Genomic DNA, 24,372 nt, shown 5'->3' on the forward strand with positions numbered 1-24,372 from the left:
GTTAATAGGAACCATTTTGTTTGAACAACATGAGGTGTAATACATGTTTGGGCTATAAAGTGCATTCGGAAAGTATTCAGACCCCTTGACTTTTTCCACATTCTGTTACGTTACAGCCTTATTCTAAACAAACATATACAAAAACTATTTTCCTTATATACACAATATACCATAATGACAAAGCAAAAGCAGGCTTTAAGAATTTTTGCACATTTATTAGAAATAAAAACTGTAAGTATTCAGACCCTTTGCTATGAGACTCAGAACTGAGCTCAGGGGCATCCTGTTTCCATTGATCATCCTTGAGATGTTTATGCAACTTGATTGGAGTCCACCTGTAGTAAATGCAATTGATTGGACATGATTTGGAAAGGCAGACACCTGTCAATATAAAAGGTTCCACAGTTGAAAGTGCATGTCAAAGGAAAAACCAAGCCATGAGGTCGAAGGGATTTTCCGTAGAGCTCCGAGACAGGATTGTGTCAAGGCACAGATTGAAGGTCCTCAAGAACACAGTGGCCTCCATCATTCTTAAATGGAAGAAGTTTACAACCACCAAGACTCTTCCTAGAGCTGACCGCCCAGGCCAAACTTAGCATTTGGGGGAGAAGGGCCTTGGTCAGGGAGGTGACCAAGAACCCGATGGTCACTCTGACAGAGCTCTAGAGGTCATCTGTGGAGAATGGGAGAACCTTCCAGAAAGACAACCATCTCTGCAGCACTCTACCAATCAGGCCTATATGGTAGAGTGGCCAGACGGAAGCCACTCCTCAGTTAAAGGCACATGACAGCCCGCTTGGAAATTACCAAAGGGACCTAAATGACTCAGACTACGAGAAACAAAATTGTCTGGCCTGATGAAAACAAGACTGAACTCTTTAGCCTGAATGCCGTGTGTCACGTCTGGATGAAACCTGGCACAATCCCTACGGTGAAACATGGTGGTGGCAGCATCATGCTGTGGAGATGTTCTTCAGCGGCAAGGACTGGGAGACTAGTCAGGATCGAGGGAAAGATGAATGGAGTGAAATCCTTGATGAAAACCTGCTCCAGAGCGTCCAGGACCTCTGACTGGGGCTCTGAACGTCCTTGAGTGGCCTTGCCAGAGCCTGGACTTTAACCAAATCGAACATCTCTGGAGTGACCTGAAAATAGCTGTGCTGCGACTCTCCCCATCCAACCTGACAGAGCTTGAGAGGATCTGCAGAGAAGAATGGGAGAAACACCCCAAATACAGGTGTGCTAAGCTTATAGTGTCATGTCCAAGAAGACTCGAGGCTGTAATCATTGCCAAAGGTGCTTCAACAAAGTACTGAGTAAAGGGTCTGAGTACTTATGTAAATGTGATAGTTTTTTAAAATTTCTAATCAATTTGCAAACATTTCTAAAAACTTGTTCTTCCTTTGTCATTATGGGGTACTGTGTGTAGATTGATGAGTGAAAAAAATCCATTTTAAAACAAAGCGAAAAGTAACAAAATGTGTTAAAAGTCAAGGGTCTGAATAGTTTCTGAATGTACTGTAGGGGGCTACAATGAGAAGTATCCTCAATTCCCGCTGAGATTGGGAAGATCGCTTTAAGTTACTTACCCAATGATGGCTGGGCTGTATATAACAGACAATGTCGTCCTGCAGTTTTATGGATCGGCTAATGCATTGGAGAGGGGCTCTCTCCAGAACATTTACAGAATAATATATACAGCGAGAAAACACACACCAATCAAAACTTCAGAGACTCTCGATCCAATATGACTCACTTGTATTTTTCAGCTGGTGGCATGAATGTGTTTATGTAAAAAGTACAGTACGCTCACTGGCCTCAGCATGCCCATGACTCAATTGTTGTGAGTGTGTGGACGAGCAACTCATTGGTTTATCTTAAATCCATACTGTGTAAGTGTGTGGAGGAGCAGCTCATTGGTTTCTCTTAAATCCATACCGTGTGAGTGTGTTGGAGGAGCAGCTCATTGGTTTCTCTTAAATCCATACCGTGTGAGTGTGTTGGAGGAGCAGCTCATTGGTTTCTCTTAAATCCATACCGTGTGAGTGTGTTGGAGGAGCAGCTCATTGGTTTCTCTTAAATCCATACCGTGTGAGTGTGTTGGAGGAGCAACTTTTTGTTTACATGCGTCTTTAACGAGAGGATTATAGTCTTCTGCCAGGCAGAACGCAACAGTGGAAAAGTCATACGGTCATTACAGAAGAGGAGGGAGACCGTTGAACAGAAACAATTTATTAGTGGAACGGAACAGTGCTCCAGACCGACCAGTACTGGGGGATCACACTGTCCCTGTGTGTACTTTACAGTACTACTTAAGTATTTTTGGGGGGGCATCTGTACTTTACTATTTACATTTTTTGCAACTTTTACTTTTACTCCATTACATTCCTAAAGAAAATAATGTACTTTTTACTCCATAAATTTTCACTGACACCTAAAAGTACTTGTTACATTTTGAATGCTTAGCAGGACAGGAAAATGGACCAACTCACGCACTTGTCAAGACAACATGACTGGTCATACCTACTGCTTCTGATCTGGCGGATTCACAAAACACAAATGCTTCATTTGTAAAGGATGTTAGAATGTTGTAGTGTGCCCCTAGCTATCCGTAAATAAATAAAAAAACAAGAAAATTGTGCCACCTGTTTTGCTTATTGTAAGCAATTTAAAAGGATGTATATATTTACTTTAGTAGTATATTTTTGCAATTACATTTACTTTTGATACTTAAGTGTATTTAAAACCAAATACTTTGACTTTTACTCAAGTAGTATTTTACTGGGTGACTCACTTCTACTTGAGTCATTTTCTATTAAGGCATCTTTACTTTTTCTCAAGTATGACAATCAGGGACCTTTTCCACCACTAGCTAAAGGCCTAACACCTGGCTTTACAGCTTCTAACATACAGACAGAGCTTCTAACACACTCCGTTGTTTATGATGCCACTAGAGCGAGAGCTTTACATTAGGATTGACTGACTGCCAGGGGGTTATACTGTACTGGCTCTCATCAACCATTCTCTATAGTGAAGCGTTTTCCCCAATCCTAGTAGTGCTGGGGAGAGGAGACCCACTGCAATCAAAATGGGGGAAACTTTATTTATCTGTAAACACTTTCCATGGGTATTTACCTAATAGTTATTTGGAAATAGTTTTCCATTAACAATGGATACTTTCTGAAATGTACGAGTCCATATTCAATGAGCCCATCCTCCCCATTTCTACATCCATCAGCTGCCACTTGTTAGAGAGTTATAGTGTTGTCCGTAGAAAGCACTTCTGACACAGTGTTTATTGTGACTGGGGGACATTTCTAAGGCCTATGCTCTTTTAGTTTGAGAGAAGGAGTAATTGGTTGTGTGAATGTGAATGCAGGCTTTTTCCAACTCTGGAAAGAGGAAGTGCCGCGGTGCACAATGACAGGAAAGGGAAACTTGTATTGAGAATCAGGGCACAGCTGCTAATGTTGCTGGACAGAAGTCCGTGCTACTAACAGGAAAGGATAGCAGTCTGGTTTTATAAACACCTTGAGTTTATTCATTTTTGGGGTGCATAGTCGCTAGTGAAATTACCTGCATTGCAGCTGAGCTAGGTTTAATATGTATCCTAACATTAAGCCTATCACTGGCTCATTATTGAAAGAGCCAGTGATCGAAAGAGCCATTGATTGACCAATGCTATTGCCACTGAATATCTCCCTGTCTCCATGTACCTAGAACCTATTGACTTCTCCCGACCTCTAAAGAATCCCCCCAGTCCCCGGCAACAGGTAGCAATAGCAATTGGACAGATGTCAAAGGAGCAGATGATCTAGCTGCCACACAAAGTCATTGTGCTACCACTGGGTACAAGGGTCATAAACAAATGTTGAAATTATAATTCATGATTATCGTCATCTCTCATCGGAGCTGTCTAGAAGCCATTGTGCAGTACATCCAATTACAGGATAAGTGTTTCTCAGAGCCTTGTCTCTTGGCTGACAACAACAAAAACAACACAACACGAACCTGCATGAGCACCTCTGTTTTTAACTCCACTGTACCTTGACCACCCAAACTAATCAGCCAGGTGGTTCGTGATACAAGTCAGTATTTGACGTTCATCCATGTCGGAGGATGCCAGGAGATTATGTAAAAAAAAAAAAAAAAACATCCACTAGGGGCAATTGTGAGCGCTGTTACCTTCAAGTAGGTTGCGGTTTTGCGCGGGTGTCGTGGATGGGTGTCGTGGATGGGTGCAAGCGTCTGCCTCTAATTCTTGAAGTTAAAGTTAAAATCCAGCGATAGAAAGTGTTTTTGGGAGATTTTCGTTTTAAGCCTATCCCCAACCATTCGGAGGTAATGCCTAACTTTAAGATTTTGGACTTCATCCCTAAACTTAACCTTAAACACTTTCAAATTTGACGTTTGCAACAACTTCAAAATGCTATGTTTGAGAAACATGGATGAACGTGTAATGGCGGACTGAACACGGCGGTGCAGAATGCCTCAAGATAAAAGCATAATATTCAATATCTGTAAGTTTGACTAAATATTAGCACTTCACTCCACATACTCGTGGGCAATAACCTTCAATATGGATCAAATCAAATCAAATCCAATTTATTTATATAGCCCTTCGTACATCAGCTGATATCTCAAAGTGCTGTACAGAAACCCAGCCTAAAACCCCAACCAGCAAGCAATGCAGGTGTAGAAGCACGGTGGCTAGGAAAAACTCCCTAGAAAGGCCAAAACCTAGGAATAAACCTAGAGAGGAACCAGCCTATGAGGGTGGCCAGTCCTCTTCTGGCTGTGCTGGGCTAAGATTATAACAGAACATGGCCAATATGTTCAAATGTTCATAAATGACCAGCATGGTCAAATAATAATAATCACAGTAGTTGTCGAGGGTGCAGCAAGTCAGCACCTCAGGAGTAAATGTCAGTTGGCTTTTCATAGCCAATAATTAAGAGTATCTCTACCACTCCTGCTGTCTCTAGAGAGTTGAAAACAGCAGGTCTGGGACAGGTAGCACGTCCGGTGAACAGGTCAGGATTCCATAGCCGCAGGCAGAACAGTTGAAACTGGAGCAGCAGCACGGCCAGGTGGACTGGGGACAGCAAAGAGTCATCATGCCAGGTAGTCCTGAGGCATGGTCTTAGGGCTCAGGTCCTCCGAGAGAGAGAAAGAAAGAGAGAATTAGAGAGAGCATACTTAAATTCACACAGGACACCGGATAAGACAGGAGAAGTACTCCAGATATAACAAACTGATCCTAGCCCCCCGACACATAAACTACTGCAGCATAAATCCTGGAGGCTGAGACAGGAGGGGTCAGGAGACACTGTGGCCCCATCCGATGATACCCACGGACAGGGCCAAACAGGAAGGATATACAACACAAAATAAATCAATGCAATTTAAATGGACGTTGAAGAACTTAAAAAGGAGAACATGTTTCTGAGAGAAGCCTTACTTGCAATACAGTCGAGATCAATGAGAGAAAATATGGTACTTACTGGTATTAAAGAAAATAGGAAATATTCTGAAAGTGTGGTGAAAGAATTCTAACAGCACTACATATCCCATGCGATACTGTCAACAAATTCAAACTCAAACGTGTACAAAATCAAACGATATGAGCACCCAATCATTTCCAAAATTTGCATACTTTAAAGATAAAATAATGGTTAAAAGCCTGGGTAAAATACTCGCTGACACAAAAATAGCCATAAATGATCAGCTCCTAATGGAAATTGCAGAAATTCTGTACCTACTCTTCAAGGTGAATAGATTTAAAGGGAAACGTGTTGATAACCAATTGTTCCCATACACCAAGACTACTCCATGGCTATTCTAAATATTATAATGTTCCCATAAAGGTAACCTCCCAGCCGCTCTGTAACCCGGCGGGTAGCAACGCCGTCACCCCGGTTTCCTGGGAACCCCGCTTACCTCCCCTGGAGCGCTATGATGGAGATTCCAGAACCTGCCTGACCTTTCTCTCCCAGTGCTCCCTTGTTTTTGAGCTGCAGCCTTCTTTGTTCCCCTCGGACCACTCAAAGATAACACACATTATTACGCTGATGTCCGGGGGGGCACTCGCCTGGGCCTCGGTGGTGTGGGAGCAACAAACCGCCGTCTGCCTCAGTCTGGAGGTATTCATGGAGGAGGTGAGAAAGGTTTTCAAGGCTTGGGTGTCCGGGAGAGGGGCTGCCTGGAAGTTACTCCAGCTTCGGCAGGACCCCCTCAGTGTGGCAGATTATGCGGTAGAGTTCTGCAAGCTAGCAGCGGAGGGTACCTGGAACCTGGAAGCGTTGTTCGACACGTTCCTGCACGGATTATCGGAGGAGGTAAAGGATGAGCTGGCAGCCCGAGTACTACCGACGGATCTTGACTCACTCATCGCTTTAACCATCCGGATCGATAGTCGGCCACGGGAAAGTAGGAGGGAGAAGAGGTCCGATTGCGGTCCCAATCACTCACTCAGGGATCCCACCTGGCATCTGATGAACTCTGGAAGTCCCCGGCGTCTACGTCCCAGAGAGGAACCGAGCTTTCCCGAGTCCCTCCATAAGCCTCTGGAGACTGCCGATTCACCTCTTCCCAAGCCGATGCAGCCCGGCAGGGTTAGGCTGTCTCCAGCCGAACGAGTATGCAGACTTGAGACCCAGAGGTGTCTGTTTTGGGGTACTGCCGGTCATGCGCCACCTCTGGATTACCAACCTCTGCCTGACCTGACCCTGAGCCTGCCTGCCATCCTGTACCTTGGCCTCTACCCTGGATTATCAACCTCTGCCTGACCTGACCCTGAGCCTGCCTGCCATCCTGTACCTTGGCCTCTACCCTGGATTATCAACCTCTGCCTGACCTGACCCTGAGCCTGCCTGCCATCCTGTACCTTGGCCTCTACCCTGGATTATCGAACCTGCCTGCCTTGACCTGTAGTTTGCCTGCCCTGTTACCTTGGTACCTGATAAATCTATACGGTCCAAATAATGATCGTCTATGCTTCTTTGAAAATATATATAATTTATCAAACCTACAAGCAATACAAGACTCTATTATTATGGTGGACAATTTAAGAACGGTTTTAAATATCTCATTGAAATCACACTACAAACTGTCCCCCTCATGCACTTCAGGAAATCACAAATATCGTGGATATATAAGAATTAGTGGATACATGGAGGGTTAAATATCCTGACCTAGTAAGGTATACATGGTGGAGGCTCAATCGAGCTAGTCGTCTTAACTACTTTAGACAGAATGTGATCGGATAATGAAATAATTGGCATACTGTATATATTAGTCTTACAGGATATTTGACACTAAATCAAAGCCTATTGGATGATAACTTTAACGAGGAAAGAAACATTTCTAATTTTCTTTTTTTCCGATATAACATATGTACAGCAGGTCCCTTTTTGTATCGGACACATTTAAATGTGCCTTTAGATGCCATGCAATTCAATACTCATCTTTAAAACATAAGCAATTTAAGTCAAATGAGTCCATATTAACAATGGAAAGAGAAGGACTAACCGTACAGATAGATATCAATTAAAAAAATTACCATAGAGGCACAGAATAAGTTAAGGGAAAAACTAAAAGAAACGGAGGAACTTATTCAAGAAACATCAAGTGTAATAATGTATATTATAAAAGTAGAGAGGAAAGCGGTAGCAAAGAACTTTAAGCACTTTAAGTTTTAATTTCAGTCTCCTCCATCTCCACAAACCAAAGTTAATTGTATGGATTTATTTCTATTAATAATGTATAAGTAACAGCTGAACAGAAAGATTCATGTGTAGACCAAATTACAGAGAAGGAACATCTTGATGCAATTAAAGCCTTCAAGTCTGAGAAAACTGGTATGCCATCCAGCCCTGGAGTTGAGGTATACCAAACCTTTTTTGATGTACTCAGAGGACCATTAGGGGAAAGGGGGATATCTAGGCAGTTGTAGAACTGAATGCCTTCAACTGAAATATGTCTTCCGCATTTAAACAAGTTTTAATGACTCCAATGGATTTAATGGAGTCATTAAAACTCATTTTTCAACCACTCCACAAATTTCTTGATAACAAACTGTAGCTTTGGCAAGTCGGTTAGACATCTACTTTGTGCATGACACAAGGAATTTTTCCAACAATTGTTTACAGACAGATTATTTCACTTATAATTCACTGTATCACAATTCCAGTGGGTCAAACGTTTACATACACTAAGTTGACTGTGTCTTTAAACAGCTCGGAAAATTCCAGAAAATTATGTCATGGCTTTAGAAGCTTCTGATAGGCTAATTGACATAATTTGAGTCAATTGGAGGTGTACCTGTGGATGGATGTATTTCAATGAGCACCTACAAACTCAGTGCCTATTTGCTTGACATCATGGGAAAATCAAAATAAATCAGCCAAGACCTCCACCAGTCTGGTTGATCCTTGGGAGCGATTTCCAAACGCCTGAAGGTACCATATTCATCTGTACAAACAATAGTATGGAAGTATAAACACCATAGGACCACGCAGCCGTCATACTGCTCAGGAAGGAGATGCGTTCTGTCTCCTAGATATGAACGTACTCTGGTGCAAATCAATCCCAGAACAACAGCAAAGGACCTTGTGAAGATGCTGGAGAAAACAGGTACAAAAGTATCTATATCGACATAACCTGAACGGCCACTCAGCAAGGAAGAAGCCACTGCTCCAAAACCGCCATAAAAAAGCCAGACTACAGTTTGCAACTGCACATGGGGACAAAGATCGTACATTTTGGAGAAATGTCCTCTGGTCTGAAAAAAAAAGAACTGTTTGGCCATAATGTTCTGTTTGGAGGAAAAAGGGGGATGCTTGCAAGCTGAAGAACACCATCCCAACCGTGAAGCACGGAGGTGGCAGCATCATGTTGTGGGGGTGCTTTGCCGCAGGAGGGACTGGTGCACTTCACAAAAGAGATGGCATCATGAGGAGGAAAATTAATCTGGATATATTGAAGACATCAGTCAGGAAGTTAAAGCTTGGTCGCAAATGGGTTTTCCAAATAGACAATGACCCCAAGCATACTTCCAAAATTGTGGCAAAATGGCTTAAGGACAACAAATCAAGGTATTGGAGTGGCCACCACAAAGCCCTGACCTCAACCCTATAGAACATTTGTTGGAAGAACTGAAAAGTGTGTGCAAGCAAGGAGGCCTACAAACCTGACTCGGTTACACCAGCTCTGTCAGGAGGAAGGGTCCAAAATTCACTCAACTTATTATGGGAAGCTTGTGGAAGGCTACCCAAAATGTTTGACCCAAGTTAAACAATTTAAAGGCAATGCTACCAAATACTAATTGAGTGTATGTAAACTTCTGACCCACTGGGAATGTGATGAAAGAAATAAAAGCTGAAATAAATCACTCTCTCTACTATTATTCTGCCATTTCACATTCTTAAAATAAAGTGGTGGTCCTAACTGACTTAAGACAGGGAATTTTTACTAGGATTAAATGTCAGGAATTGTGAAAAAGTTTAAATGTTTGGATTTGAACCAGTATCTGTGCGTTAGAGACCTCTCTAATGCCTAGAAAGCTCAGATTGAAACTCCCATTCACCAGCTCTGCAATTCTCAGAATGTCAAAATACGAGTAACCATCTTCATTTACTTCCTTTACGGCAGGTATGTACTTCCCAAAAAGGTCTAAATAAAAATGTACAAAGAAAATGCTACTTCGGCACCTTATAAATGCTTGAAGAGCTGATGAATGGGAGTTTGAATCAGAGCTTTCTGGGCGTTAGAGATATCTCTAATGCACATGTACTGGTTCAGATTGGATTATGGGTTTACTAACGAGTTAGTTCTAGTAGCTATGTTGACTATGACCTTAGCTAATATGGTGACATTGATGTAGGCTGTATGTAACGGTTAACCGTTTTGGTACCGAAGGTTTGGCTTGGAGAGTTTTTCACCTGGTTACACAGACAGCTGTTATGTTGTGCACTGAAGTCCACAAGCAAAGGGAAAATGTGAGATGAGGAGAGCAAGTAGATGTGATGATTCTGTTTGTATGGCTGCTATGAATGGGAACAGTGTGTGCGGGGGATTGGGGGTGTATTCATTCCGCCGATTCTGTTGCAAGACGTTTCTTAAACGGAAGCAAACGAAACAAAACCGGGATGGACCTACCTAAATTAGTCGAATAGTAACTCTCGTTGTGCAACTCTTTGGACAAGCCTAATGATTACACCCTAGACCAGCTTGATGCAGGCAAGTGTGTGCAAGGCGCAAATGAACGTCTGTCACCTTGATTATTCCGATTTGTCTCTCGACCTGTATGTTAGAAACTTTAATGAGTAGGCTAGGTTTTAGCAACCTCATGATGGGTTGCTACAGCCTAAACCTATCGATGTTATATTGAGCTGGGTTAATGGAATATTAATGACAGTCATCCAATATGCTGTAATAAAAAACGTCCATCCTCACGAAACAAAAAGCGTCCTCCCTAATCTTAATCGGCACCGACTGCCGCTGACATCATAAACCATAGAGATAAAACTGTGGGTTCTATATCTCTATGATATATTAACTGACCCTCCACTGTACCTCATTAGACAGTTTAACATAAGCAGAGCATGTTGTGTGGAATCCACTGAGGGGATGTGATGTATGGTAGACAGGCAGCTTTTTTCCACTTTTACACTGACAGGTGCTGCTGTCAGCAGGGGTAGGATTAGTTAGAGAAGGGATGTTTTCAACGGAGACGCCCCACAGACACAGACATGAAGTGCGTGCTTTGTCAGTGTTGTAAAGTACTTAAATAAAAATACTTTAAAAGTACTGCGTAAGTAGTTTTTGGGGGTATCTGTACTTCACAAATTATATTTTTGACAGCTTTTACATTTACTTCTCTACATTCCTAAAGAAAATAATGTACGTTTTAATCCATAATGGTCCAATTCACAAACTTAAGAGAACATCCCTGGTCATCCCTACAGCCAATGATATGGCACACTCACTAAACACAAATTATTCCTTTGTAAATAATTTTTGAGTGTGACCCTGGACCCCCCCCCATTCCTTCTGGTTTGCAATTTTACAGGATTTATAAGTTTACTTTTGCAGTATATTATTGCAATTACATTTACTTTGATACTCAAGTATATTTAAAACCAAATACTTTTAGACGTATTACTCTATTTACTGAATAACTTTCACTTTAGTCATTTTCTATCAAGGTATCTTTACTTTTACTCAAGTATGACAATTGGGTACTTTTTCCACCACTGTGTTTTGTTACAATGCCAGCCAGGTCTCAAAAACACAGTGGGAACTGGTATAAGTGAATTTATCCACAGGATACAGGGCCCCCTACTGGCCTACGATAGAGAGTGAGTGAGTGAGTGAGTGAGTGAGTGAGTGAGTGAGTGAGACCCAAATGCAATGGTACGGTGTGGTCAGCATATCCTAGCCTAGGACTCCTAGGCTTTCTATCTTCTCTAACCTGGATTCTATATAAACCATGTGAGGAATCTGGATGCCATATAATGTGAGAGCCCGGGTCACACACTGAAACTAACTGGCTCCATCTGGACATCGGCCTGAGCCAAACCCTGGAACCAAACTTCTAAAGATAGGGTGTGAGATAGAGAGGAAAGAGGGAGGGTAGAAAAAGAGAGGGAGAGAAATTGAGAAAGTAATTGGGAGTAAATATAGAAAGTTAGTAACGGTCTGAAGTCATAATACTGATGTACACTAACCATCTTGTACACAAACCATCTTGTTATTGTGATGTAAAGTGGGGCGAAATGGGTATTCTTTGGGTGGGGGAACTACTTAAAAACAGTTTACTGTAGCGATCATGATTATCTTTAACGACAACCTATTCAACTGTCTGTCACTATTTCATCTATCACTTTTTAAGAGGCTGCCTCACTTCCATACCCCACCTATGTCCCCCACCCTTAGGTGTACAGGTTGCATTACATAGGGAATAGTGCGACAGACCATCCAATGATTTTGTTTCATTTTTTGTACCCTGATGTTTTTTTACTACCTGTGGCACCCATTTTAGGGGAACACTTTGCCCACATCATGATGACTTGCATTTGAGCACAAAGCCAAAGAGGTCAAAGGCTAGCTTTAAACAGAGTACAGTAACGTTAAATCATACACTGACAGAGAGGTCACAGATATCCCGACCTCAGCATATGACAACCATTGAAGATATTCACGTACTGTAGATAATCATTCCATGCCTCTTCCTTCCATAAAAACATTCCTAAAAAGTGTCTCTTCTATCCGTCCCTCTCCCCTCCCATTCACTGTCCATCTCGCTCTTTCTCCCTCTCCCCTCCCATCCACTGTCCATCTCGCTCTTTCTCCATCTCTCTCTCGTTCCAGGGTGAAGGAATGCGTGTGGGGAGTGTTATGTGTTCCAGAGATGACTGCTGCTGCTTCTCCTCACGTAGTATCAGTGTTTAGACCTTCACATACCTCTGGCTTTGACTTGGCACAGCTGGACCAGACCCCAATCTACCCTGCATGTTATAGTGCCTACATTGCATCCCTCTCACACAACGGAAGCTGACAAGACAACAAGTGGGGTATAAAATCACAGACCTTGTGTCCCTTAGAATTTAGCGTCATAGCCAAAGCTAGCTAAATATACTTAAAAAGTGAGTGATAATGTACTGTGGCCATACTGGTTAGTTAGAGCTAATGGACCAACACCATAGAATGTGAAAGTGTGCCCTCGGCAGGAACCGAGCCAAACTGTCCTAAAGAACTTCACATGGGATTCACTGGATTGTTTTTATGCCGATGACATGGATATGCCACCAACTGCCAACTTTCCGCCAATAAGTCCTTTTCATACCCAGAAACTAAATGTTGACGGTAGTGTGGGGACATGTCACATCAATGGTATAGCAAAGAACGTGCCTCACTTTCCTATTACAGAGCACATTGAGGTATATCCCATGGAATTTCCAGTTGGTCCTCGGCTGTGGTTTATAGGCGTATGCTGATCAATAACATAGTGAATAATATCAAAGCTAGTAGAATCGAGATACAATCTTAAAAATAGACTATTATCTGGGTCTGAGCCTCTGATTGTTGCAATGCAAGATGCAGACACGAAGGCTAGTTTAAGAGGGACATTTTTTTAATTTAATCTCCTTGGTTCTTCATGTGACGTTGACTCATAGCTAGTTTACGCAAGTCATATAGTTAATCCAGTGTGCATGGCTGGCTGTCACATACAGTCATGTACGAGACTATGATCTATGGTGACGAGCCTGCATTCTTAGCACAATCCAGAGATGTCAAAATGGAAATATAAAGTAAATCCAACTAATGATTACATACATGTGAATGAGGGATCATCCATCTCTCACAAGAGAACAGTGCAGGCACTGTGCCATGCACCTGGCTCTCATTGTAGAGAGAACCAAAGGCAAATCAACAGATCATCTCTACATGTCAGAATGCAGGGAAAATAAAAACCTCTCCTCAACCTAGGTCCTAGGAAAATACAGTACAACTGGGGGAGGGGTGGGGACATAGGCATGAAAAGCAGTACAGTGAAAAGTGCAATAGGAGCATGACATTAAAGGAAAGGGTATGATTGAAGTATAAGCCTAGTAGAGGTGAGGCTACAGTATGGGGAGGGAAGCCCCTGCGTTGCTTTGGGCCGCCTGCCACTAAAGACAATGGGGCCTGAGAGAAAATGGGGCTTCCTTGAATTGTGCACCACTTCCACTGAGTGGGTTAAACACAACAAGGCTACTCTGAGCCCTTTTTTTCCCCCAGGAGAGGAGGGTCCGGTTCTGTGGCGGAGCTGCTGTTCCACCCGTGTGAAAGAGTTTTTCGTCACATTAGCCTGCTAGCGACACTGGGTGTGCTAGCTATGTTGGCAACTGAATCGCACACACGTGCGCTCACAAGTACACCGGTTACGTTCTAAATGGTATGTCGTTAACACCTGTGGGAGTGTTGACTGTTATGTCCTGTATGCCAGTATGAACCAAACAGGACTAATCATGGCAAAAATCTTTATTAGGTTGTAAGAGCGTGAGGAGAAAATATCATAAAGTGCTTTTCACTGAGCAAGAAACAAAAAGGAAAGCAAATGGCAAATTATTGAGAAGACAATATTATTATACAAAAAATGACAGCAGGAAAGAAAGGAGGACGCAGGTCATTAGACACCACAGTAGAAAGAAAAGTACTTTCTCATTTCGTTGGTCCTCAAGAGTCGTCGTAATTTGAAGACGTTCTGTCGATCGCATAGATATGACATCACCTACCTTCACATTTCAGTGATGTTTTCCATAAAAGTGTCACTTGTGAAAACCTGCGTTCCCCATGGGTTCTCCAGGACTGTGTTGGAGAGAATCAGTCAGCCACTTGGCATAGTCAGATACTTATCCGCCTGTAACAACAATGAAGAGCTGCTTCTAGCGGAAAAGAAACACTGCACACAAAGCATCATTTCTTGTAAGGTTATTGCTATTATACTGCTGCTTCGAGTTGGATGTCTGTAATCAGTCGTACATTCTAGAGAGAAAGCAACAGGCCGAATGATACGAGAACAACCCAAGGTAGTTATTTTGGTAGTAGACCGAGTCGTGAATCCAAAGCTGATTTACACTTGGATGAATAAGTGACTGAAAAAAAAGAAGAAAGTGTGCTGAAACAAGACTTCAACAAAATGTATCTCAATAAAACTAGAGTAGTTTCATTGAGATGCAGTAGAACAAAACAGTTGCATGTCAAGTGAGAAACAGACCATATTGAGGTTATTCCCAACTGTTATTCAGATGATCGGTTGCAGTCTTGAGCGGAAATAAGCAGAGTGAAAACTAAAATTAGCTGAGTTCAGGACTGGGGTTGGTTGTCATCAGGAGCAGAGTTGATCTGAGCAAGAATCAGTTGCAGACTGAACCACGTTGTTTGAGGTCAAGGGAAATGACCATTGTTCGCATTCTAGACCAGACTTGAATAATTTTGTCATCAGGTTGAGCTGCTCTGGGCCATATAGTCTTCTCTAGGTCATGGTCTTCTTCTTGCACTCGACAGAGCAGAAGAGCATGCCCTGTATGGCCATGAAGCGCTCTCCAATGAGACACTTAGCACAGCAGGAGCACTGGAAGCACTGGGGCTCAGCGTGCCAGTAGAACTCCCCGTAGAAGACGCGCTGGGCCTCAGGCTCCACTGGGTTCTGACAGGCTGTACATACCTGTAGAGTGAGGAGAGGATGTGTGTTTAAATCACACACACATATTCAACATAGACAAAAGTATGTAGCAGAGAGTTGTATCATGTATACAATATACATTGTACACATTTAATACAGGGTATCATATCACACACACACACGCAGGTACACATGCATGCACACACACAATAGCCACAGCACTGCACAACGCCCTATCCCATCTGGAGAAGAGGAATACCTATTTGAGAATGCTGTTCGTCAACAACAGCTCGACTTTCAACACCATGGTGAGCCCAAGCTTATTACTAAGTTCAAGGCCCTGGGACTGAACCCCTCCCTGTACAACTGGGTCCTAGACCCAGAGGGTAGGCGACAACACCTACACCACGCTGATCCTCAACAGGAGACAGCATAGAGAGCACAAGCCCATCCACATCGATGGTGCCGCAGTGGAGGGGGTCAAACGCTTCAAGTTCCTTGGTGTTCACATCACCAAGGACCTGAAATAGTCCCACCACACCGACACCCAAGGTGAAGAAGGGCCAACAGCGCCTCTTCAACATCAGGAGGCTGAAGAAATTCAGCATGGCCCCCCGAGACCTTCACAAACTTTTACAGATGCACCATTGAGAGCATTCTGCTCGGACTGCATCCCCGCCTGGTAAGGCAACTGTACCACCCGCAACTGCATGGCTCTCCAGAGTGTGGTGCGGTCAGCCCAGCGCAATCACCGGAGGCACACTTCATAGGAAGGCCAAGAAGAGGATCAAGGACCACCGAGCCATGGCCTGTTCCCCCTGCTACCATCTAGCAGACGGAGATAGTACAGGTGTAACAAAGCTGAGACAGAGAGACTGAAAAACAGCTTCTATTTCTAGGCTATCAGACTGTTGGTCAGCCATCACTAGCTGGCCAACGGCTGGTACTCTGCCTAGCACCTTAGACACTGTCCCTAGCCAGCTACCGCCAGGCAGCTTAGAGACTGCTGCCGCATGTATATAGAGACATAGAATACTGTTCACTTTAACAGTTTACAGACTATTTACCCACTTTATATGCAAATACTGTATTCTAGTCATGGCTTATCCTATACAGTATAACTACTGCTGTACACCTTTTCTATTCATATACTGTCCATGCTGTCAATACACACCATATACAGTTGAATTCGGAAGTTTACATACACCTTAGTCAAATACATTTAAACTCAGTTTTTTACAATTCCTGACATTTAATCCTAGTAAACATTCCCTGTCATAGGTCAGTTAGGATCACCACTTTGTTTAAAGACATGTCAGAATAATAGAGAATTATTTATTTCAGCTTTTATTTCTTTCATCACATTCCCAGTGGGTCAAGTAGTATTTGGTAGCATTGCCTTTAAATTGTTTAACTTACCCAAAACGTTTGACCCATTCCTTCTAACAGAGCTGGTGTAACTGAGTCAGGTTTGCAGGCCTCCTTGCTGGCACACGCATTTTCATTGCTGCCCACAAATTTTCTATAGGATTGAGGTCAGGGCTTTGTGATGGCCACTCCAATACCCTGACTTTGTTGTCCTTAATCAATTTTGCCACAACTTTGGAAGTATGCTTGGGGTCATTGTCCATTTGGAAGACCCATTTGCGACAAAGCTTTAACTTCCTGACGGATGTCTTGAGATGTTGTTTCAATATATCCAGATAATTTTCCATCCTCATGTTGCCATCTATTTTGTGAAGTGCACCAGGCCCTCCTGCAGCAAAGAACCCCCACAACAGTATGCTGCCACCCCCATCCATTTCGGTTGGGATGGTGTTCTTTGGCTTGCAAGCATCCCCCTGTTTCCTCCAAACATGGCCATTTTTGTTTCATCAAACCAGAGAACATTTCTCCATTTCTCCCAATTTGCAGTTGCAAACCATAGTCTGGCTTTTTTATGGTGGTTTTGGAGCAGTGGCTTCTGCCTTGCTGAGCGGCCTTTCAGGTTATGTCGATATAGGACTCGTTTTTACTGTGAATAGAGATACCTTTGCACACGTTTCCTCCAGCATCTTCACATAGTCCTTTGCTGTTGTTCTGGAATTGACTTGCTCGTCTCCTTCATGAGCGGTATGACGGCTGCATGGTCCCATGGTGTTGATACTTGCGTACAGTTTTTTGTACAGGTGAACATGGTACCTTCAAGCATTTGGAAATTGCTGCCAAGGATCAACCAGACTTGTGGAGGTCTACATCTTGGCTGATTTCTTTTGATATTCCCATGATATCAAACAAAGAGGTACTGAGTTTGAAGGTAGGCCTTGAAATATATCCACAGGTACATCTCCAATTGACTCAACTGATGTAAATTAGCCTATCAGAAGCTTCTACAGCCATGACATAATTTTCCGGAATTTTCCGAGCTGTTTAAGGGCACAGTCAACTTAGTGTATGTAAACTTCTGACCCACTGAAATTGTGATACAGTGAATTATAAGTGAAATAATCTGTCTGTAAACAATTGTTGGAAAAATGAATTGTGTCATGCACAAAGTAGATGTCCTAACCAACTTGCAAAAACTATAGATCTTTAACAAGATTACAACAATAATTTTTGGAGTGGTTGAAAAACAAGTTAATGACTCCAGCCTAAGTGTATGTGAACATCCAATTTCAACTGTATATCCGCCTGTAAAACACACACACACACACACAGCAAAAAAAGAAAGGTCCCTTTTTCAGGACCCTGTCTTTCAAAGATAATTCATAAATATCCAAAGAACTTCACAGATCTTCATTGTAAAGGGTTTAAACACCGTTTCCCATGCTTGTCCAATGAACCATGAACAATTAATGAACAAACAACTGTGGAACGGTTGTTAAGACACTAACAGCTTTGGTCTGGGACGGTGTGTCACAGCATCTTCAGACTGAGCTTGTTGTCATTGGAGGCAATCTCAACACTGTGCATTACAGGGAAGACATCCTCCTCCCTCATGTGGTACCCTTCCTGCAGGCTCATCCTGACATGACCCTCCAGCATGATAATGCCACCAGCCATACTGCTCGTTCTGTGCATGATTTTCTGCAAGACAGGCATGTAAGTGTTCTGCCATGGCCAGCGAAGAGCCCGGATCTCAATCCCATTAAGCACGTCTGGGACCTGCTGGATCGGATGGTGAGTGCTAGGGCCATTTCCCCCCAGAAATGTCCGGGAACTTGCAGGTGCCTTGGTGGAAGAGTGGGGTAACATCTCACAGCAAGAACTGACAAATCTGGTGCAGTCCATGAGGAAGAGATGCACTGCAGTACTTAATGCAGCTGGTGGCCACACCAGATACTGACTGTTACTTTTGATTTTGACCCCCCCCCCTTTGTTCAGGGGCACATTATTCCATTTCTGTTGGTCACATGCCTGTGGAAGTTGTTCAGTTTATGTCTCAGTTGTTGAATCTTGTTATGTTCATACAAATATTTACACATGTTAAGTTTGCTGAAAATAAATGCAGTTGACTGTGAGGATGTTTCTTTTTTTGCACAGACAAGACGAGACCAGAGCAGACCAGACCAGACCAGACATTTTCATTTTGGACACACCTACTCATTCAAAGGTTTTTCTTTATTTTTACTATTTTTCACATTGTAGAATAATAGTGAAGACATCAAAACTATAAAATTACACATATTTTGGTTAGACGCAGACTAGGTGAATGGATGATCTGCATGTGTGGTTCTCACCATGAAGCATGGAGGATAAGGTGCAATGGTGTGGGTGTGCTTTGCTGGTGATACTGTCAGTGATTTATTTTGAATTCAAGGCACACTTAACCAGCATGGCTACCACAGCATTCTGCAGCGATACGCCATCCCATCTGGTTTGCAGTTAGTGGGACTATCATTTGTTTTTCAACAGGACAATGACCCAAAACACACCTCCAGGCTGTGTAATGGCTATTTGACCAAGACAAAGAGTGATGGATTGCTACATCAGATGACCTGGCCTCCACAATCACCGACCTCAACCCAATTGAGATGGTTTGGGATGAGTTAGACCGCAGAGTGAAGGACAAGCAGCCAACAAGTGCTCAGCATTTGTCGGAACTCCTTGCCAAGAGTGTGCAAAGTTGTCATCAAGGCAAAGGGTGGCTACTTTGAAGAATCTCAAATATATTTTGATTTGGTTAACACTTTTTTGGTTATGACATGATTCCATATGTGCTATATCATCGTTTTGATGTCTTCTACAATGCAGAAAATAGTAAAAATAAAGAAAAACCCAGGAATGAGTAGGTGTGTCCAAACTTTTGACTGGTACTGTATATATTTCACATATCCTGAGTATACCAACCATTAGGAACACCTTCCATGCTTATCTCAAGGATTAAACATCCTTCTTTAACCTATCCCCTCCCATTCATCTACACTGATTGAAGTGTATTTAACAATTTACACCAATAAGGGATCATAACTTTCACCCTGAGTCACCTGGTTAGTCTATGTCATGGAAAGAGTATGTCTTCTTAATGTGTTGTATACTCTGTGTATATATTTATACTCTGGATTCTGACATTGCTCGTTCTGATATTTTTCTACTCTTTGGATTATGTGTGTATTGTTATTGTATTGCTAGATATTACTACACTGTTGGAGCTAGAAACATAAGGTCTTCGCTGCATCTGCGATATTGTCTGCAAATCTGTGTGCATGATCAATAAACTTTCATTTGATTTGACACACACTCTCCCTCTCTGTCCTTACTACTGCGTGGCTCTTCATGTAGCAGGGCTTGCAGACAGGCTTGTTGTTCTCCATAACATAGGTCTCTCCAGCCAGAACACAGTCACAGTCGAAGCAGCAGAAGTGTTTCAGGTGCCAGTTCTGGTCCTCGGCCTGTGTGTACTCATTACTGAAGATCAGCTGTAGAGACACACACACACACACACACACACACACACATGATACAGTTAATTCAACACACAAGAGCAATAAAGAAAACCAGAGTAATAGATTAGGGGAGTACAAAGCAGGTTGAGCCATTTCTTTACATTCAGCATCACTCCGTGAAGGGAAATATAGTATTCTTTCAAACAAAGATATCTACCTATATTTCAGGATGTTGTGTATCCCTGGAAATAAATCAGAATTCATGTAAACATTTAAAGTTTTGAAAACATAGCTTTTCCCGAAAAATGGGGTATGGGTTAGGTTAAGCCGCCTACACATTTCTGTACGGAATTAAATATTACCACTGCCTTTTTAAAACCATGTCAATCTTTATTTCCCAAACACAATTCAACGGAATCAAAATAGTTTGTCTTTTAATCATTTTAAGTATCTTTATTCACAGGCTTAACCCCTAACAAAGACTTTGTACTTTTTAAAAACACCTTTAACATAGACCAGGCCCTGTTATTACATCATATCCCAGCGATAATGCCTTGCATTACACCTGTGAAGAAAACACTTCAGTTTGCTCAACATGGTATTGGCTCAACCATTGGCTCAGCATACCCCATGGCCATTGGCCCAACTTACCCAAAGGTAAACATTTTGACTATATTAGCCCATACAGCTACAAGGATGCACATTCACGCTAGGTTTAGAACCACATACTGAAGTTTATAGAGACGCCAATTGATGTATAGTACAATCTTAAAATGATCTACATTGGTTTAGATACAAGGATCATGCAACCTCAAACAATACATTCATTTGACTTGGTGAATTATTTTTTATTTTTTTTACCTAACTTTTTACATAACATTTTTTCGTTGTGGTTTCTAACTTCACAGACTCCATCAAACGATGACCTCTTCCTAAATATGTGGTCAAATTATGCATTTTGTGTATGGTTTCCTAGAAACAAGGGTGGCTCAACTTACCACTTTGGTTCAATTACCCCACTCTTCCCTACAGTACATATATTTTTGTTAGCATTGCAGTTTTTTCCTCTCTACACACCTGAATCTACATAAAGTGTGTGAATAACAATCTTACTCTCCTGTTGACCTCTCTTCCCTTAACACCCCCGTCCTCCCCCATCCCTCCTCGCCTTGTCACACCTTCCCCCTTCTCACTGTCTCCGTAGTGACATCCGAGTGCAGCTGTCCCTTGTCCCTCACCCCTCTTCTCCCTGCCTCCCCCCCTCACCTCTCTCCTCCCTGCCTCCCCCTCAAATCCCTCACCTCGTCACAGCCTCCACAGCGGGGCTTCTCGCTGTCTCCGTAGTGGCGTCCGCAGTAGAGCTGTCCCTTCTTCCAGAAGTAGATCATGTCCACCAGGAGCTCTGAGCAGGTGCAGCACACGAAGCAGGCCGGGTGCCACAGCTTGTCGTAGCCAGCACGCTCTGCGTACACCGCAGGCTCGCCCTGACGCATGGGCAGTAGGCACTGGTGGCACGACTGGAGGACGGGCAGGGGGGTAAGAGGAACAGAGGGGAGGAAGGAGAGAGTGGGAAGGAAGGAGGAGAGGGAAGGAGAGGAGATAAAAAAGGAGGGGAGGCGACCTTCATTAGCAATGCCCTCACAAAAACAATGGCTCTGTAGCATAGACCCATCCTATTATTTTATGCCATTATACACTTAAATCATAGTCATTGTTATCATTATGCAGTTTAAGACACTGCCTGACAACGCCCATAAATCAAAATGTTCATTCAGTTTGAATAACTAATTGCATATGGGGAGAGACGGGTAAAGACAGACAGGGGTTTGCATGAGGCAAATCTCTGTTAGATGGAAAAATTGTGCATTTAAACCACGATAAACAAATCACCATGCAAAAGTGTACAAAACTTTCCGGCAAAAAGGGATTGATATTTTTACTCCTGGCTCCATCTTGTGGCCTGTTGAATTTACGTTCTATATCTAAAATACCAGATACGATTCTCTGCTGGGAATTAAGCCTGTCGCATTCCTCCCAGTAGAAACGGTTAGCGTATATATTATGACGGGATTCTTCCATGAAGTGTTTGTTGTGATTCAATGGGAGACGACTATTTTTCATGCACATTTTTTCACTTGAGAAATACTTCACCAAACATAGATGTAAAATTGCGTAACTAAGACCTCCTTGGCAAAAAAAGTAAAAAAAAAAAAAAGACAGATTTCTTGATTGATCTTAGATTCATTTGGACTATTTTGAGGAAGTGCATACCGGCTCTTTGATTTAGTCCACTCTATGTACACTCCCTCATTCCACCATCATAGATTTAAAAGCATTGGATGGGGGAAAACAATCGTAGAAATTACCCCTCATTTATCAAATGGCTCGGGCGAGGGGCAGGGGGTAGGGCTGGGAGGTCTGGCCAAAATATCATATGACCATAGTGTTTACATTTTTGACGGTATGACAGTATTTGACGTTTTTGAATTATAAAAGTTCTAAAAGCTTTATGTAGTTCATTTCCCTAAGGTGACTACACAGAGTACCAGTCAACAGTTTGGACACACCTACTCATTCAAGAGGTCCTCTTTATTTTTTTACATTGTAGAATAATAGTGAAGACATCAAAACTATGAAATAACACATATGGATTCACGTAGTAACCAAAAAAAGTGTTAGACAAATAAAAAAAAACATGTAATATTTTAGATTCTTCAAAAAAGCCACCCTTTGCCTTGATGACAACTGTGCACACTCTTGGCATTCTCTCAACCAGCTTCACCTGGAATGCTTTTCCAACAGTCTTGAAGGAATTCCCGACATATGCTGAGCACTTGTTGGCTGCTTCTCCTTCACTCTGCGGTCCAACTCATCCCAAACCATCTCAATTGGGTTGAGTTCAGGTGATTGTGGAGGTTAGGTCATCTGATGCAGCACTCCATCACTCTTATTTGTGGTCAAATAGCCATTACACAGCCTGGAGGTGTGTTGGGTCATTGTTCTGTTGAAAAATAAATGATAGTCCCAGAGGTAATTCTGGGTCTTTCTTTCCTGTGGTGGTACTCATGAGAGCCATTTTCATCATAGTGCTTGATGGTTTTTGTGACAGCACTTGAACAAGATTTCAAAGTTATTGACATTTTCCGCATTGACTGACCTTCATGTCTTAAAGTAATGATGGACTGTCATTTCTCTTTGCTTATTTGAGCTGTTCTTGCCATAATATGGACTTGGTCTTTTAGCAAATAGGGTTATCTTCTGTATACCACCCCTACCTTGTCACAACACATCTCAAACGCATGAAGAAAGAAATTCCACAAATTAACTTTTAAGAAGGCACACCTGTTAAGAGAAATGCATTCCAGGTGTGCAAAGCTGTCATTAAGGCAAAGGGTGGCTACTTTGAAGAATCTCAAATATATTTTGATTTGTTTAACACTTTTTTGGTTACAACATTTTATATTTATTTATCCGTTATTGGACCAGGTAAGTTGACTGAGAACACGTCCTCATTTGCAGCAACGACCTGGGGAATAGTTACAGGGGAGAGGAGGGGGATTAATGAGCCAATTGTAAAATGTGTTATTTCATAGTTTTGATGACTTGAACAAAAATACCAAAAAATTTACAAGTTTAGAGACACCTACTCATTCGTCTGGTACTGTACATTAATAATGATTTACTAACAACATGCTGATTTAGGACTACCCATATGGAAAAGTTATATATTGCAATATATACTACAAAAGTATGCGGAGACCTGCTTGTCGGACGTCTCATTCCCAAAAATGGAGTTGGTCCCTTTTGTTGATCTAACAGCCTTCAGTCTTCTGGGAAGGCTTTCCACTAAATGTTGGAACACTGCTGCGGGGACTTGCTACCAATCAGCCACAAGAGTATTAGAGGGGTCAGGCAATGATGTTGGACGATTAGGCCTGGCTCGCAGTCTGCGTTCCAATTCATCCCAAAGGTGTTTGATGGGGTTGAGGTCAGTGCTCTGTGCAGGCCAGTCAAGTTCTTCCACACTGATTTCGACAACAAATGTTGTATGGACCTCGCTTTGTGCACAGGACCATTGTTATGCTGAAACATGAAAGGGCCTTCCCAAATCTAGAATGTCATTGTATGCTGCAGTGTTAAGATTTCCCTCCACTGGAACTAAGGGGCCTAGCCCAAACCATGAAAAACAACCCCAGACAATTATTCCTCCTCCGCCAAACTTTACAGTTGGCAATATGCATTCGTGCAGGTAGCGTTCTCTTGGCATCTGTCAAACCCAGAATTGACTGCCGCATCGTGAAGCGTGATTCATCGCTCCAGAGAATGCGTTTCCGCTGC

At 42.5% G+C, this 24,372-nt stretch overlaps 1 protein-coding gene across 1 annotated transcript in view; it reads right to left on the reverse strand.

The window, feature by feature from the left end:
• Positions 1-14,010: 14,010 nt before the first annotated feature.
• LOC139416446 (testin-like) overlaps positions 14,011-24,372 on the reverse strand; it is a 30,247-nt gene continuing 19,885 nt past the window's right edge. Inside the window, 3 exon segments of the mRNA XM_071165064.1 lie at positions 14,011-15,211; positions 19,909-20,067; positions 21,336-21,551. Of these exon segments, the coding sequence (XP_071021165.1) occupies positions 15,020-15,211; positions 19,909-20,067; positions 21,336-21,551 (567 nt within the window). The 3' untranslated portion in view covers positions 14,011-15,019.

Source organism: Oncorhynchus clarkii, chromosome 1 (genome assembly GCF_045791955.1).
Source record: "Oncorhynchus clarkii lewisi isolate Uvic-CL-2024 chromosome 1, UVic_Ocla_1.0, whole genome shotgun sequence".
Classification (NCBI taxonomy): Eukaryota; Metazoa; Chordata; class Actinopteri; order Salmoniformes; family Salmonidae; genus Oncorhynchus; species Oncorhynchus clarkii.